Source organism: Mobula birostris, chromosome 1 (genome assembly GCF_030028105.1).
Source record: "Mobula birostris isolate sMobBir1 chromosome 1, sMobBir1.hap1, whole genome shotgun sequence".
Lineage (NCBI taxonomy): Eukaryota > Metazoa > Chordata > Chondrichthyes > Myliobatiformes > Myliobatidae > Mobula > Mobula birostris.
Window position 1 is genome coordinate 2048182 of NC_092370.1, and position 15673 is coordinate 2063854.

The following is a 15673-nucleotide window of genomic DNA, read 5'->3' on the forward strand; positions in this document are numbered from 1 at the left end:
ATCATCAGCAAATTTATAGATGGCATTTGATGTGTGCCTAGCCACACGATCATGCGTATATAGAGCATAGAACAGTGGGCTAAGCACACACCCCTGAGGTGCACCAGTGCTGATCATCAGTGAAGTGGAGAAGCTGTTACCAACGTGCACAGATTGTGCCTTCTGGTTAGGAAGTCAAGGATCCAGATGCCCAGGTTCTGAAGTTTATCAGTGAGGACTGTGGGAACGATGGTGTTAAATGCTGAGCTACAGTTAATGAGCAGCGTCCTGACATCGGTGTTTGTGTTGTCCAGGTGACAGTCATAGTCATACTTTATTGATCCCGGGGGAAATTGATTTTCGTTACAGTTGCACCATAAATAATAAATAGTAATAGAACCATGAATAGTTAAATAGTAATATGTAAATTATGCCAGTAAATTATGAAATAAGTCCAGGACCAGCCTATTGGCTCAGGGTGTCTGATCCTCCAAGGGAGGAGTTGTAAAGTTTGATGGCCACAGGCAGGAATGACTTCCTATGACGCTCTGTGCTACACCTCGGAGGAATGAGTCTCTGGCTGAATGTACTACTGTGCCCAACCAGTACACTATGTAGTGGATGGCAGACATTGTCCAAGATGGCATGCAACTTACACAGCATCCTCTTTTCAGACACCACCGTGAGAGAGTCCAGTTCCATCCCCACAACATCACTGGCCTTACGAATGAGTTTGTTGATCCTGTTGGTGTCTGCTACCCTCAGCCTGCTGCCCCAGCACACAACAGCAAACGTGATAGCACTGGCCACCACAAACTCGTAGAACATCCTCAACATCGTCCGGCAGATGTTAAAGGACCTCAGTCTCCTCAGGAAATAGAGACGGCTCTGACCCTTCTTGTAGACAGCCTCAGTGTTCTTTGACCAGTCCAGTTTATTGTCAATTCGTATCCCCAGGTATTTGTAATCCTCCACCATGTCCACACTGACCCCCTGGATGGAAACAGGGGTCACCGGCACCTTAGCTTTCCTCAGATCTACCACCAGCTCCTTAGTCTTTTTCACATTAAGCTGCAGATAATTCTGCTCACACCATGTGACAAAGTTTCCTACAGTAGCCCTGTACTCAGCCTCATCTCCCTTGCTGATGCATCCAACTATGGCAGAGTCATCCGAAAACTTCTGAAGATGACAAGCCTCTGTGCAGTAGTTGAAGTCCGAGGTGTAAATGGTGAAGAGAAAGGGAGACAAGACAGTCTCCTGTGGAGCCCCAGTGCTGCTGATCACTCTGTTGGACACACAGTGTTGCAAGCACACGTACTGTGGTCTGCCAGTCAGGTAATCAGGAATCCATGACACCAGGAAAGCATCACCTGCATCACTGTAAGCTTCTCCCCCAGCAGAGCAGGGCAGGTGGTGTTGAACGCACCAGAACAAGTCTCTCCAAGGTCTTTATGATGTGGGAGGTCAATGCCACCGGTCTGTAGTCATTGAGGCCGCTGGGGTGCGGCATCTTCGGCACAGGGACGAGGCAGGACGATCTAGGGCCGCATGGAGAACCAATGAGAATGTGCCTGTGGTTGACCTTTCAGGGCAATAGGCAACTTGTAATGGGCCAGGCCTGGCTGAGGCAGAGCTTGATGCCAGCCAATAGAAGCATTTCGTCAGAGTGACACTGGACAGTAGGCAGCTCACACTACTCTTCTTCTGCACTGATATAATTGTTGCCCTTTTGAAGCAGGTGGGAGCTTCCATCTGCCGAGATTGAAAGTATCTTTGAACATCCCCACCAGTTTTCAGACCCTTACCAGGTACTCCATCAGGGACTGCTGCCTTGAAAGAGTTCACCCTCCTGAAAGACAGCCTGATATCGGCCTCCAAGACTTGGATTACTGTGAGCAGTTTTGGGCCCCTTTTTGAACACAGGGTCCAGAGGAGGTTTACCAGAGTTATTTTGGGAATGAAAGGGTTAATGTATGTGCAACACACATCAAAGTTGCTGGTGAACGCAGCAGGCCAGGCAGCATCTGTAGGAAGAGGTACAGTCGACGTTTCAGGCCGAGACCCTTCGTCAGGACTAACTGAAGGAAGAGTGAGTAAGGGATTTGAAAGTTGGAGGGGGAGGGGGAGATCCAAAATGATAGAAGACAGGAGGGGGAGGGATGGAGCCAAGAGCTGGACAGGTGATTGGCAAAAGGGGATACAAGAGGATCATGGGACAGGAGGTCCGGGAAGAAAGATGGTGGGGGGGGGGGTACCCAGAGGATGGGCAAGGGGTATATTCAGAGGGACAGAGGGAGAAAAAGGAGAGTGAGAGAAAGAATGTGTGCATAAAAATAAATAACGGATGGGGTACAAGGGGGAGGTGGGGCATTAGCGGAAGTTAGAGAAGTCGATGTTCATGCCATCAGGTTGGAGGCTACCCAGACGGAATATAAGGTGTTGTTCCTCCAACCTGAGTGTGGCTTCATCTTTACAGTAGAGGAGGCCGTGGATAGACATGTCAGAATGGGAATGGGATGTGGAATTAAAATGTGTGGCCACTGGGAGATCCTGCTTTCTCTGGTGGACAGAGCGTAGATGTTCAGCAAAGCGGTCTCCCAGTCTACGTCGGGTCTTGCCAATATATAAAAGGCCACATCGGGAGCACCGGACGCAGTATATCACCCCAGTCGACTCACAGGTGAAGTGTTGCCTCACCTGGAAGGACTGTTTGTGGCCCTGAATGGTGGTAAGGGAGGAAGTGTAAGGGCATGTGTAGCACTTGTTCCGCTTACACGGATAAGTGCCAGGAGGGAGATCAGTGGGGAGGGATGGAGGGGATGAATGGACAAGGGAGTTGTGTAGGGAGCGATCCCTGCAGAATGCAGAGGGGGGGGGGGGAGGGAAAGATGTGCTTAGTGGTGGGATCCAGTTGGAGGTGGCGGAAGTTACGGAGAATAATATGTTGGACCCGGAGGCTGGCTGGGTGGTAGGTGAGGACCAGGGGAACCCTATTCCTAGTGGGGTGGCGGGAGGATGGAGTGAGAGCAGATGTACGTGAAATGGGGGAAATGTATGTGGCCTGTTTTGTGGCTCTGGGCCTGTAGTTTCTGGAGTTTAGTAAAATGAGGTAGGATCTCTTTGAAAACTATTGAGTGTTGAAAGGCATAGATGTGGAGAGGATGTTTCCAAGAGTGGGGAGTCTAGGACCAGAGGCCACAGCCTCAAAATAAAGGGGCATCCATTTAGAATAGGGGTGAGAGGAATTTTGTTAGCCAGAGGGCGGTGAATCTGTGGAATTCATTGCTACTGGCTGTTCTTGGGCCCAAGTCATTGAGCACATTTAAAGTGGAGGTTGATAGGTTCTTGGTCTGTCAGAGTGTCAAAGCTTCATGGGGCAAAGGCAGACAAATGTGGTTGAGAGAATACATCGGCTGTGATGGAATGGCGGAGCAGATTCAATGGGCCGAGTGGCCTAATTCTGTTCCTATGGCTGATGGTCTAATGTGTTTTTCAGCACATTATTTCATCTGGTCCAGACCTTGCTGCAAGCTCTGATTGCCTTCATACCAGCAGAAGTGCTATACAAATGTGGTTCTCTTGACCATGAATCAAAATCTCCCTCAGTTTTGATGCAACATCAGTGAATGTGCAGGAGGTTCGAGTGGAAGTTGTGGAACTTTGTAATTGAAATGATGTTTATTCACTCTGGTTTCAGGGAGATGCAAGCGGAGGGTGCGAGGCCAAGGCATCCTTCCGGAGGAATCAGTGCCAAGGAGATGGTGGTTGGTCTGGAAGGAGTGGAACTGGGTGCAAATGGCAAGGTGAGTTTTCGACCACTGCCTTTAGTGCCTATGGGTCCAAGGAGATCGATGGCTTTTGTACATGACTGCAACAGCTTTAAAGATAAGCATGTTCACATAGTAACACACACAAAGTTTTGGAACATAGTGGTTAGTATGATGCTATTACTGCTCAGGGCTTTGGAGCTTAGAGTTCAATTCCAACTTCTTCTGTAAGCAAGTGTGTACATTCCTTGTGTGTGTGGGTTTCTTCCAGGTGCTCCAGCTTCCTCCCACAGTCCAAAGACATACTACCGTGTGGATTAGTTGGTTGTTGTAAATTGCCGTGTGACTAGGTGCGGGTTAAATCGGTGGGCTGTTGGGCCGTGCAGCTCAGTGGGCCAGAAGGGCCTGTCATAAATAATTTAAAATAAAATAAAACGGAGCAAATCAGGCAGCATCTATAGAGGGGAATAAACAACTGACAGTTCAGGAAAGGAGGGGGGAGGATATCTGACAAGAAGGTGGGGGAAGAAGAAGGAGGGCAAGCTGGAAGGTGGGAGGGGAGGAGGGGGTGAGTGAAGTCAGAAGCTGGGAGGTGATAGGTGAAAAGGTAAAGGGCTGAAGAAGAAGGAATCTGTTAGGAGAGGAGATTGAACTAAGGGAGAAAGGGGAGGAAGAGGGACAGCAGGAGAGGTGGTGGGTAGGTGAGGGGATGAGTAAGGGTAAGAGGAGAGCCTGATTGTGGAATCCACCTGCCTTCACCGGTCACCTTCTAGCTTGAATTCCTTCCCTCCCCCACCTTCTTATTCTGGCTCATTCCCCTTTCCTTTCCAGTTCTGATGAAGGGTCTCAGTCCAAAACGTCAACTGTACATTAAGCTTCATAGATGTTGCTTGACCTGCTGAGTGCCTCCAGCATTTAGTGTGTGTTACTCTGGATTTCCTTGTGTTGAAGCCTGATTGATGTTACAGTAGCTTTATGACGTGGGCACTATGTCTTTGACCTAAGGATCCATAAGACCATAGACCGTAAGACGTAGGAGCAGAATTAGGCCTTACAGCCAAGAGTCCGCTCTGTCGTTCCATCAAGACTGATCCCAGATCCCATTCAACACCAAACACACCTTGAACCTTCAGAGAGGGTGCAGAGGAGACTTACCTGGGGAGGAAGTTGTACGAGCTAGGGCTTTTCTCTTGGGAACAAATGAGGATGAGAGGTGACAGAGAGTACCCCTGTGGCTGTCCCCCTTGACAATAAGTACCCCTGTTTGAGTACTGTTGGGGGGATGGCCTACCTGGGGGAAGCGACAGTGGCCGCGCCTCTGGTACAGAGTCTGGCCCTGTGGCTCGGAAGGGTAGGGAAGGGAAGAGGATGGCAGCAGTGATAGGGGACTCTGTAATTAGGGGGTCAGACAGGCGATTCTGTGGACGCAGGAAAGAAACTAGGGTGGTAGTTTGCCTCCCAGGTGCCGGGGTCCGGTCCATGTACAATCCTGGGACTTCTTTTCTCGCAGGCATTCTCAGCAAATTATATAGGATAGTAACGATCAATGAAAGGTCAAGTAGAGTGCAGGAGACAACTGCAAATGCAAATACAAATAAATAGCAAAATTTAACTAGAGTATGAAATAACAAGATAAAGAGCCCTTAAAGTGTGATCATTGGTTGTGGGAACATCTCCATGGATGGGCAAGTGAGTGTAGTTATCCCCTTTGTTCAAGAGCCTGATGGTGGAGGGATAGTAACTGTTCTTGAACCTGGTGGTGCAAGATCTGAGGCACTTGTACCTTCTACCTGATGGCAGCAGCGAGAAGAGAGCATGGCCTGGGTGGTGGGGATCTCTGATGATGGATGCTGCTTTCCTATGACTGTGTTTCATGCAGATGTGCTCAGTGGTTGGGAGGGCTTTACCCGTGACGTACTGGGCTAAATCAACTACCTTTTGCAGGCTTCTCTGTTGTGCAAATATTGGTATTTCCATGCTTGGCCGTGAAGCCACCAGTCAATACACTCTCCACTAAACACCTACAGAAGTTTGTCAAAGCTTTTGATGTCATGCCGAAACGCCTAAGGAAGTAGAGGTGCTACCGTGCTTTCTTCGCAATTATCTGGGCTGAGAAGTGGTAGATGGAGTTCAACCCAGATAAGTGTGAGGTGGTTCATTTTAATAGGTCAAATATGATGGCAGAATATAATATTAATGGTAAGACTCTTGACAGTGTGGAGGATCAGAGGGCTCTTGGGGTCAGAGTCCATAGGACGCTCAAGACTGCTGCGCAGGTTGACTCTGTTGTTAAGAAGGCATACGGTGTATTGACCTTCATTAATCGTGGAATTGAACTTAGGAGCCGAGAGGTAATTATGCGGCTATATAGGACCCTTGTCAGACCCCACTTGGAGTACTGTGCTCAGTTCTGGTCGCCTCAATACAGGAAGGTTGTGGAAATCATAGAAAGGGTGCAGGGGAGATTTACAAGGATGTTGCCTGGATTGGGGAGCATGCCTTATCAGAATAAGTTGAGTGAACTCAGCCTTTTCTCCTTCGAGCAACGGAGGATGAGAGGTGATCTGGTAGAGGTGTATAAAATGATGAGAGGCATTGATTGCGTGGATAGTCAGAGACTTTTTCCCAGGGCTGAAATGGTTGCCACAAGAGGGCAGGGGTTTAAGGTGCTGGGGAGTAGGTACAGAGGAGATGTCAGGGATAAGTTTTTTACTCAGAGTGGTGAGTGCATGGAGTGGGCTGCCAGCAACGGTGGTGGAGGCGGATAGGATAGGGTCTTTTAAGAGACTTTTGGATAGGTACATAGAGATTAGAAAAATAGAGGGCTGTAGGTAACCCTAGTAATTTCTGAGGTATGGACATGTTTGTGGGCCAAAGGGCCTGTATTGTGATGTAGGTTTTCTATGTTTCTACATTTATGTGCTGTGTCCAGGAAAGGTCCTCTGAGATAGTAACACCCTGGAATTTATAGTTGCTCACACTCTCCACCTCTGGTGAGGACTGGTTCATGGACCTCGGGTTTCCTCCTCCTGAAGTCTACGATCTTGGACTTGCTAACGTTGAGTGAGAGGTTGTTGTTATGACACCACTCAGTGAAACTTTCAATATCCCTCCCGTCTGCCTATTCATCACCGCCTTTGATACGGCCCGCAACAGTGGTGTCATCAGCAAACCTGTATATGGTGTTGGAGCTGTGCTTAGCCACACAGTCTTGGTGTAAAGCGAGTAGAGCAGGGGGCTAAGTACACATCCCTGTTGTGCATTTGTACTGATGGAGATTATGGAGGAGATGTTGTTGACCGAAATGACTGGGGTCTTCAAGTGAGGAAATCCAGGATCCCATTGCACAAGGAGCTATTGAGGCCAAGGTCTTGGAGCTTATTGATTAGTTTTGAGGGGATGATGGTATTAAGTGCCAAGCTGTAATCAATAAAGAGCACCCTGAAGTGTGCATCGTTGCTGTCCGGATGTTCCATGGATAGATTGGACAGCAAGCAACTTTGTCCCTGGGGAAAAAAGGCTAAAACCTTGAATAATTTGAATGTGATTGGAGGAAAGTCTAGGGGTGATGTCAGAGGTAGGGTTTTTACACAGAGAGTGGTGGGTGCATTTAGCGCCCTGCCTGGGGTGCTGGTAGAGGCGGATACACTAGGGGGATTTCAGAGACTCTTTGATTGGATGATAGTAAACTGGAGAGTTATGTGGGAGGGAAGGGTTAGATTGACGTGCGAGTATTTAAGAGGCTGACACAACACTGTAGACCAAAGGGCCTGTACTGTGCTGTGATGTTCAATGTTCTATGAAGGACTCCATGGTATAACTGGCTTTTAAACCCTGAAACATCTCAAGGTAGTGTACAGCCCATGGCTGACTGATATCTGCAGTTTCTTTGTGGGCAGACACATCAGTTAAATTGTTCAGTGTGATGCTTCCACAAATGGTTACAAAAGCAATGAAGTTTTAGTCTCTTTTCATTTTTGTTGGCTGAGGAACGCATACCAAAAAGGTTAAGGTGAGGCATTGTCTTCAGTTATTTTGCCTAGACCAGGGTGACTAATAATAGATTCACATGGCATAAATAGAGACCTTTCAGGTCAAGATGACTGTCAATTCTCTGAAAGACTAATCGAGTTAATCACAGTTCCTCCATGGAAATGCACTTTCTCCTGTTCAAATGCAGCTCTAATTCCCTTTTGATTGCTATTATTCAATCTACTCCCATTTCCAGCCACTGCATTCAAATGACGGAAAATATGTCCATCAGACCCAGCAGAGAATTAACACACACAAAATCCGAGACCTGGGTCTTGGCTAGAAATGTCAACTATTTATTCATTCAGTCAGAGGGGGGAAAGTGAAGGTGAGCAGACAGGTAGTGCAGAGCACCCCTGTAGCCATTCCCCTGAAGAATAAGTTTACCGTCCTGGATACTGTTGGCGGGGACGACCGACCAGTGTGAGCCACGGTGGCAGGGCCTCCGGCACTGAGTCTGACTCTGTGGTGCAGAAGGGTGGGACAGAGAAGAGGAGAGCTGTTGTCATTGGAGACTCTATAGTCAGGGGAGCAGACAGGAGATTTTGTGGGCGTGAGAAGGACACCCGCATGGTTTGTTGCCTCCAGGGTGCCAGGGTCCGGGATGTCTCTGACCAGGTGTACGACATCCTAGTACGAAAGGGAAAGCACCCAGAAGTCGTGATACATGTTGGCACCAACGACATAGGCAGGAAGAGGGATGAGGTCCTGAAGCGTGAGATTCGGGAACTAGGCAAAAGGCTGAAGAACAGGACCTCAAGGGTGGCGGTCTCAGGATTGCTGCCAGTGCTACGCGACAGTGATGGTAAGAATTGGAGGAGATGGCAGTTGAAAGCATGGCTGAGGAGTTGGTGCAGAGGGCAGGGTTTTAGATTTTTGGATAATTGGGATCTCTTCTGGGGAAGGTGGGATCTGTACAGATTGGATGGGTTGCACCTAAACTCGAGGGGGAGCAATATCCTTGTAGTTTGGTGTGCTAGCATAGTTCGGGAGGGTTTAAACTAATTTGCAAGGGGGATGGGACCTAGAGCGATAGAGCAGTGAAAGAAGTGCATGGAGTAAAGCCAGATCTAACATACAGAGAGGCTTTGAGGAAAGAGAAGCAGAATAAATGGTGTAAAGACAGTAAGGCAGAAGGGCTGAAGTGTGTGTACCTCAATGCAAGAAGCATCAGGAACAAAGGTGATGAACTGAGAGCTTGGATACATACATGGAATTATGATGTAGTGGCCATTACAGAGACTTGGCTGGCACCAGGGCAGGAATGGATTCTCAATATTCCTGGATTTCAGTGTTTTAAAAGGGATAAAGAGGGGGGGAAGGGGAGGAGGGGTGGCATTACTGATCACGGATACTATTACAGCTACAGAAAGGGTGGGTAATGTAGCAAGATCCTCTTTTGAGTCGGTATGGGTGGAAGTCAGGAATAGGAATGGAGCAGTTACTCTATAGGCCCCCTGGTAGCAGCAGAGATACAGAGGAGCAGATTGGGAGGCAGATTTTGGAAAGGTGCAAAAATAACAGGGTTGTTATCATGGGTGACTTTAAATTCCCTGATATTGATTGGCACCTGATTAGTTCCGAGGGTTTAGACGGGGCAGAGTTTATTAAGTGTGTCCAGGATGGATTCCTGTCACAGTATGTGGACAGGCCGACTAGGGGGAATGCCATACTAGATCTAGTATTAGGTAACGAACCGGGTCAGGTCACAGATCTCTCAGTGGGTGAGCATCTGGGGGACAGTGACCTCCGCTCCCTGGCCTTTAGCATTGTCATGGAAAAGGATAGAATCAGAGAGGACAGGGAAATTTTGAATTGGAGAAGGCCAAATTATGAGGCTATAAGGCTAGAACTAGTCAGGTGGAAGAAGGCAGCATACATGAGGTTTAGGAAGCAAGGATCAGATGGGTCTATTGAGGTAGAAAGAAAGGAGCTTAAGAAGGGGCTGAGAAGAGCAAGAAGGGGGCATGAGAAGGCCTTGGCGAGCAGGGTGAAGGAAAACCCCAAAGCATTCTTCAATTATGTGAAGAACAAAATGATGACAGGAGTGAAGGTAGGACCGATTAGAGATACGGGTGGGAAGATGTGCCTGGAGGGTGTGGAAGTGAGCGAGGTCCTCAATGAATACTTCTCTTCGGTATTCACCAGTGAAAGGGAACTTGATGACGGTGAGTACAATATGAGTGAGACTGATGTTCTGGAGCATGTTGATATTAAGGGAGAGGAGTTGTTAAAATGCATTAGTACAGATAAGTCCCCAGGGCCTGACGGAATATTCCCCAGGCTGCTCCACGAGGCGAGGGAAGAGATTGCTGAGCCTCTGGGTAGGATCTTTATCGTATGATCCTATGATGGTTCCGGAGGATTGGAGGGAGGCGAATGTTGTCCCCTTGTTCAAAAAAGGTAGTAGGGATAGTCCGGATAATTATAGACCAGTGAGCCTTATGTCTGTGGTGGGAAAGCTGTTGGAAAAGATTCTTAGAGGTAGGATGTATGGGCATTTAGAGAATCATGGTCTGATCAGGGACAGTCAGCATGGCTTTGTGAAGGGCAGATCGTGTCTAACAAGCCTGATAGAGTTCTTTGAGGAGGTGACCAGGCATGTAGATGAGGGTAGTGCAATGGATGTGATCTACATGGATTTTAGTAAGGCATTTGACAAGGTTCCACACGGTAGGCTTATTCAAGAAGTCAGAAGGCATGGGATCCAGGGAAGTTTGGCCAGGTGGATTCAGAATTGGCTTGCCTGCAGAAAGCAGAGGGTCGTGGTGGAGGGAGTACGTTCGGATTGAAGGGTTGTGACTAGTGGTGTCCCATAAGGATCGGTTCTGGGACCTCTACTTTTCGTGATTTTTATTAACGACCTGGATGTAGGGGTAGAAGGGTGGGTTGGCAAGTTTGCAAACGACACAAAGGTTGGTGGTGTTATGAATAGTGTAGAGAATTGTTGAAGATTGCAGGGAGACATTGATAGGATGTAGAAGTGGGCTGAGAAATGGCAGATGGAGTTCAACCCGGAGAAGTGTGAGGTGGTACACTTTGGAAGGACAAACTCCAAGGCAGAGTACAAAGTAAATGGCAGGATACTTGGTAGTGTGGAGGAGCAGGGGGATCTGGGTGTACATGTCCACAGATCCCTGAAAGTTGCCTCACAGGTAGATAGGGTAGTTAAGAAAGCTTAGGGGGTGTTACCTTTCATAAGTCGAGGGATAGAGTTTAAGAGTCGCGAGATAATGATGCAGCTCTATAAAACTCTGGTTAGGCCACACTTGGAATACTGTGTCCAGTTCTGGTCACCTCACTATAGGAAGGATGTGGAAACATTGGAAAGGGTACAGAGGAGATTTACCAGGATGCTGCCTGGTTTAGAGAGTATGGATTATGATCAGAGATTAAGGGAGCTAGGGCTTTACTCTTTGGAGAGAAGGAGGATGAGAGGAGACATGATAGAGGTATACAAGATATTAAGAGGAATAGATAGAGTGGATAGCCAGCGCCTCTTCCCCAGGGCCCCACTGCTCAATACAAGGGGACATGGTTTGAAGGTTAGGGGTGGGAAGTTCAAGGGGGATATTAGAGGAAGGTTTTTTACTCAGAGAGTGGTTGGTGCGTGGAATGCACTGCCTGAGTCAGTGGTGGAGGAAGATACACTAGTGAAGTTTAAGAGACTACTAGACAGGTATATGGAGGAATATAAGGTGGGGGGTTATATGGGAGGCAGGGTTTGAGGGTCGGCACAACATTGTTGGCCGAAGGGCCTGTACTGTGCTGTACTATTCTATGTTCTATGTTCTATTTGTCTAGACGCTTACTGGAAGTTGATAGTTTCCTGATTGGTCAAGGTATCAAAGGATATGGCGAAAAGGTGGGTGTGTGCGATTGAGTGGGTTCCGGGATCAGCCATGATGGAATGGTGGAGCAGCCTCGATGGGCTGAATGGTCTTATGGTCAAGTGCACCTGCTGAGTTCCTTCAGCATTTTGTGTGTGGTGCTTTGGATTTCCAGCTCCTGCAGATGTTTTCATGTATAGGAGCAGAATTAGGCCACCTGGCCCATCGAGTCTGCTCCACCATTTCATAATGGCTGATTTAGTATCCCTCTCAATGCCATTCTCCAACCTTCTCCCTATAACCATTGATGCCCTGACTAACCAAGAACCTGCCAACCTGAAGACACTGTATTTAGCCTCGTTCTTCTCTTAAAAAAAGGTGGAGGTGTGTGTGTTTCATGATAAACCTGTGATATTCCGGTGTGGTAGTACTGCAGAACTCGTGCTCCCCTGACCTGGAACACCTCACGGTCAAATGCCACACATTTTGTTTACCGAGGGAGTTCTCCTCCATATCCTGACGACTGTTTACTTACCACCAGCAGTTGAATATAATCAACCACTTAAGATACTCATGCCACTGTCCCCAAACAAGAAACGATCCACCCTAATGCAGTTCAAATCATAGTCGGAGACTTTAACCAGGCTTGTTTGAAGAAAACTCTGCTCAGTTACCATCAGCATATAACCTGTAGCACCAGAGGTCCCAACACATGAGACCACTGTTATACTAAGCTAAGGAATGCCCACTATTCCATGCCCAGACCAAATTTTGGTAAATCTGATCCCTTGGCTGGCCTCCCACTTGCATCCCGGCAGAGGCTAAAGAGCAAAGCTCCAGTGGTTATCACAACAAACAAGTGTTTGCCGGAGGCAGAGGAATGCCTATGGGGTTGCTTCAAGTTGATAAATTGTGCTGTGTTGAAGGACTAATCTGTGGATCTGAATGAGTATACTATGGCTGTCATGGACTTTATTAAAACAGTTGTAGACAAGTTTGTCCCCACGAAGTCATTCAGAAACTTACCCAACATGAAGTCCTGGATAAACAATGAGATCCGCAATCAGCTGAAGGCCAGATCAGAAGTATTGAAGTCTGGTGACCAAGGAAATTCAAAGGGGTCCAGGTGTGACTAATGTTACTATAGTCGTGGGGGATTTCAATTTGCAGGTAGATTGGGAAAAATCAGGTCGGTGCTGGATCCCAAGAGGGGGATTTTCTAGAATGCCTATGAGTTAGCTTTGTTGAGCCCACTAGGGACAAGAAAACATAAGAACATAACAAATACGAGCAGGAGTCGGCCATCTGGCCCGTCAAGCCTGCTCCACCATTCAATAAGATCATAGCTGATCTGACCATGGACTCATCTCCACCTACCTGTCTTTTCCCCATAACCCTTAATTCCCCTACTATGCAAAAAATCTATCCAACCTTATCTTAAATATATTCACTGAGGTATCCTCCACTGCTTCATTGGGCAGAGGATTCCACAGATTCATCACCCTCTGGCAAAAGCAGTTCCTCTTCATCTCCATCCTAAACCTACTTCCCCAAATCTTGAGGCTATATCCCCTAGTCCTAGTCCCACTTGCCAGTGGAAACAACTTTCCTGCCTCTATCTTATCTATCCTTTTCATAATTTTACATGTTTCTATAAGATCTCACATTCTTCTGAATTCCAGTGAGTACAATCCCAGGTGACTCAATCTCTCCTCATAGTTGAATTTCCTCATCTCTGGAATCAACCTGGTGAACCTCCTCTGCACCACCTCCAAAGGCAGTATATCCTTCCTCAAGTAAGGAGACCCGAACTGCACACAGTACTCCAGGTGCGGCCTCACCAGTACCTTGTATAGTTGCAGCATGACCTCCCTGCTCTTAAATTCAATCCCTCTGGCAATGAAGGCCAACATTCCTTTTGACTTCTTGATAGCCTGCTGCACCTGCAAACCAACCTGTTGTGATTCATGCACAAGCACTCCCAAGTCCCTCTGCACAGCAGCATGCTGCAATTTTTTACCATTTAAATAATAATCTGATCTTCTATTTTTCCTTCCAAATTGGATGACCCCACATTTACCAACATTGTACTCCATCTGCCAGACCCTTGCCCACTTAACCTATCTATATCTCTCTGCAGACTCTTCATATCTTCTATACAATTTACTTTCCCACTCAATTTAGTATCATCAGCAAACTTAGACACACTACACAAGGTCCCCTCTTGCAGATCGTTAATGTATATCATGAACAGTTGTGGGCCCAGCATCGACCCCTGTGGCACGCCGCTCACCACTGATTGCCAACCAGAGTAACACCCATGTATCCCAACTCTCTGTTTTCTATTAGTTAACCAATCCTCTGTCTGTCCTTATACATCACCCCCAACTCTGTGCTTCCTTATCTTATGGACAAGTGTTTTATGTGGCACCTTATAGAACGCCTATTCTGCTATTCTGGATTGTGTGTTGTGCAATGAACCAAAATTGATTAGAGAGCTTAAGGTAAAAGAATGTATTACAGTGGAATAAAGAACGGAGATGAGGAGGAATTTCTTTAGCCAGAGAGTGGTGAATCTGTGGAATTCTTTGCCACAGGCAGCTGTGGAGGCCAAGTCAGTGTGTATATTTAAGGCAGAGGTTGACAGTATCTTGATTGCTCAGGTCATGAAGGGATATGGGGAGAAAGAAGGAGGTTGGGACTGAGAGGAAAATTGGATCAATCGTGATGAAATAGCGGAGCAGACTCAATGGCCTAACTGGCCTAATTCTGCTCCTATATCTTATGGTCTTATGGTCTCATAAAGGGAATTACAGAGGCGTGAGCGAGGAGTTGGCCTGAATTGATTGGAAAAGAAGACTGGTAGGGATGATGGCAGAGCAGCAATGGCTGGAATTTCTGGAAGCAATTCAGAAGGCAGAATATACACATATGCATCCCAAAGAGGAAGAAGTATTCTAAAGGCAAGATGACACAACCATGGCTAACAAGAGAAGTCAAAGCTAAAATAAAGAGAGAGCATATACTAGAGCAACAAATTAGTGGGAAGTTGGAGGATTGGGAGCTTTTAAAATCCAATATTACGCAACTAAAAAAGTCATTAAGAGAAAGATGAAATAGGAAAGTAAGCTCACCAATAATATTATAGAGGATACCAAATGTTTCTTCAGATACATAAAATTTAAAAGAGAGGTGACAGTGGATATTGGACCACTGGAAAACGATGCTGGAGAGGTAGTAATGGGGGACAAGGAAATGGCGAATGAACTGAATAAGTATTTTGCATCAGTGTTCACTGTGAAAGTCACTAGCAATATGGTGGAAGTTCCAGGTGTCAGGGGTCCTGAAGTGTGTGAAGTTATTATTACCAGGGAGAAGGTTCTTGGGAAACTGAAAGGTCTGAAGGTAGATAAGTCACCTGGACTAGATGGCGTACACCAAAGGGTTCTGAAAGAGCTGGCAGAAGAGATTAGAGATAATATTTCAAGAATCACTAGATTCTGGAATGGTTCTGGAATACTGGAATTTGTATATGTCAGTCCACTCTTCAAGAAGGGAAGAAGAGAGAGAGGCAGAGGAAAGGAAATTAGTTTGACCTCAGTGGTTGGGAAGATGTTGGAGTCAATTGTTAAGGATATGGTTTCAGAATATTTGGAGGCTCATGATAAACTAGGTGGAAGTTCTGAGGAAATAGAGAGGCTACAGAAGGACTTGGACAGGTCTGGAGCATGGGCAAAGAGGTGGCAGATGGAATATAGCATCAGGAAGTATATGATCATGCACTTTGGTAGAAAAAAAGAAAAGGTTGACAATTTTCTAAATGGAGAGAAAATACAAAAATCTGAGCTGCAAAGGGACTTGAGAGTCCTTGTGCAGGATTCCCTAAAGGTTAGTGCACGGATTGAGTCTGTAGTGAGGGAGGCAAATGTAATGTTAGCATTCATTTTAAGAGGACTAGAATATAAAAGCAAAGATGTAATGTTGAGACTTTATAAAGCACTGGTGAAGTCTCACTTGGAGTATAGTGAGCAGTTTTGGGCCCTTATCTTAGAAAGGATGTGC

At 46.8% G+C, this 15673-nt stretch overlaps 1 protein-coding gene across 1 annotated transcript in view; it reads left to right on the forward strand.

The window, feature by feature from the left end:
• The window catches only part of cables1 (Cdk5 and Abl enzyme substrate 1), a 193716-nt gene that overhangs the window by 127780 nt on the left and 50263 nt on the right, over nt 1–15673 (forward strand). Inside the window, exon 5 of the mRNA XM_072271720.1 lies at nt 3680–3785. Within this exon, the coding sequence (XP_072127821.1) occupies nt 3680–3785 (106 nt within the window). The remainder of the gene's footprint in view (nt 1–3679; nt 3786–15673) is intronic.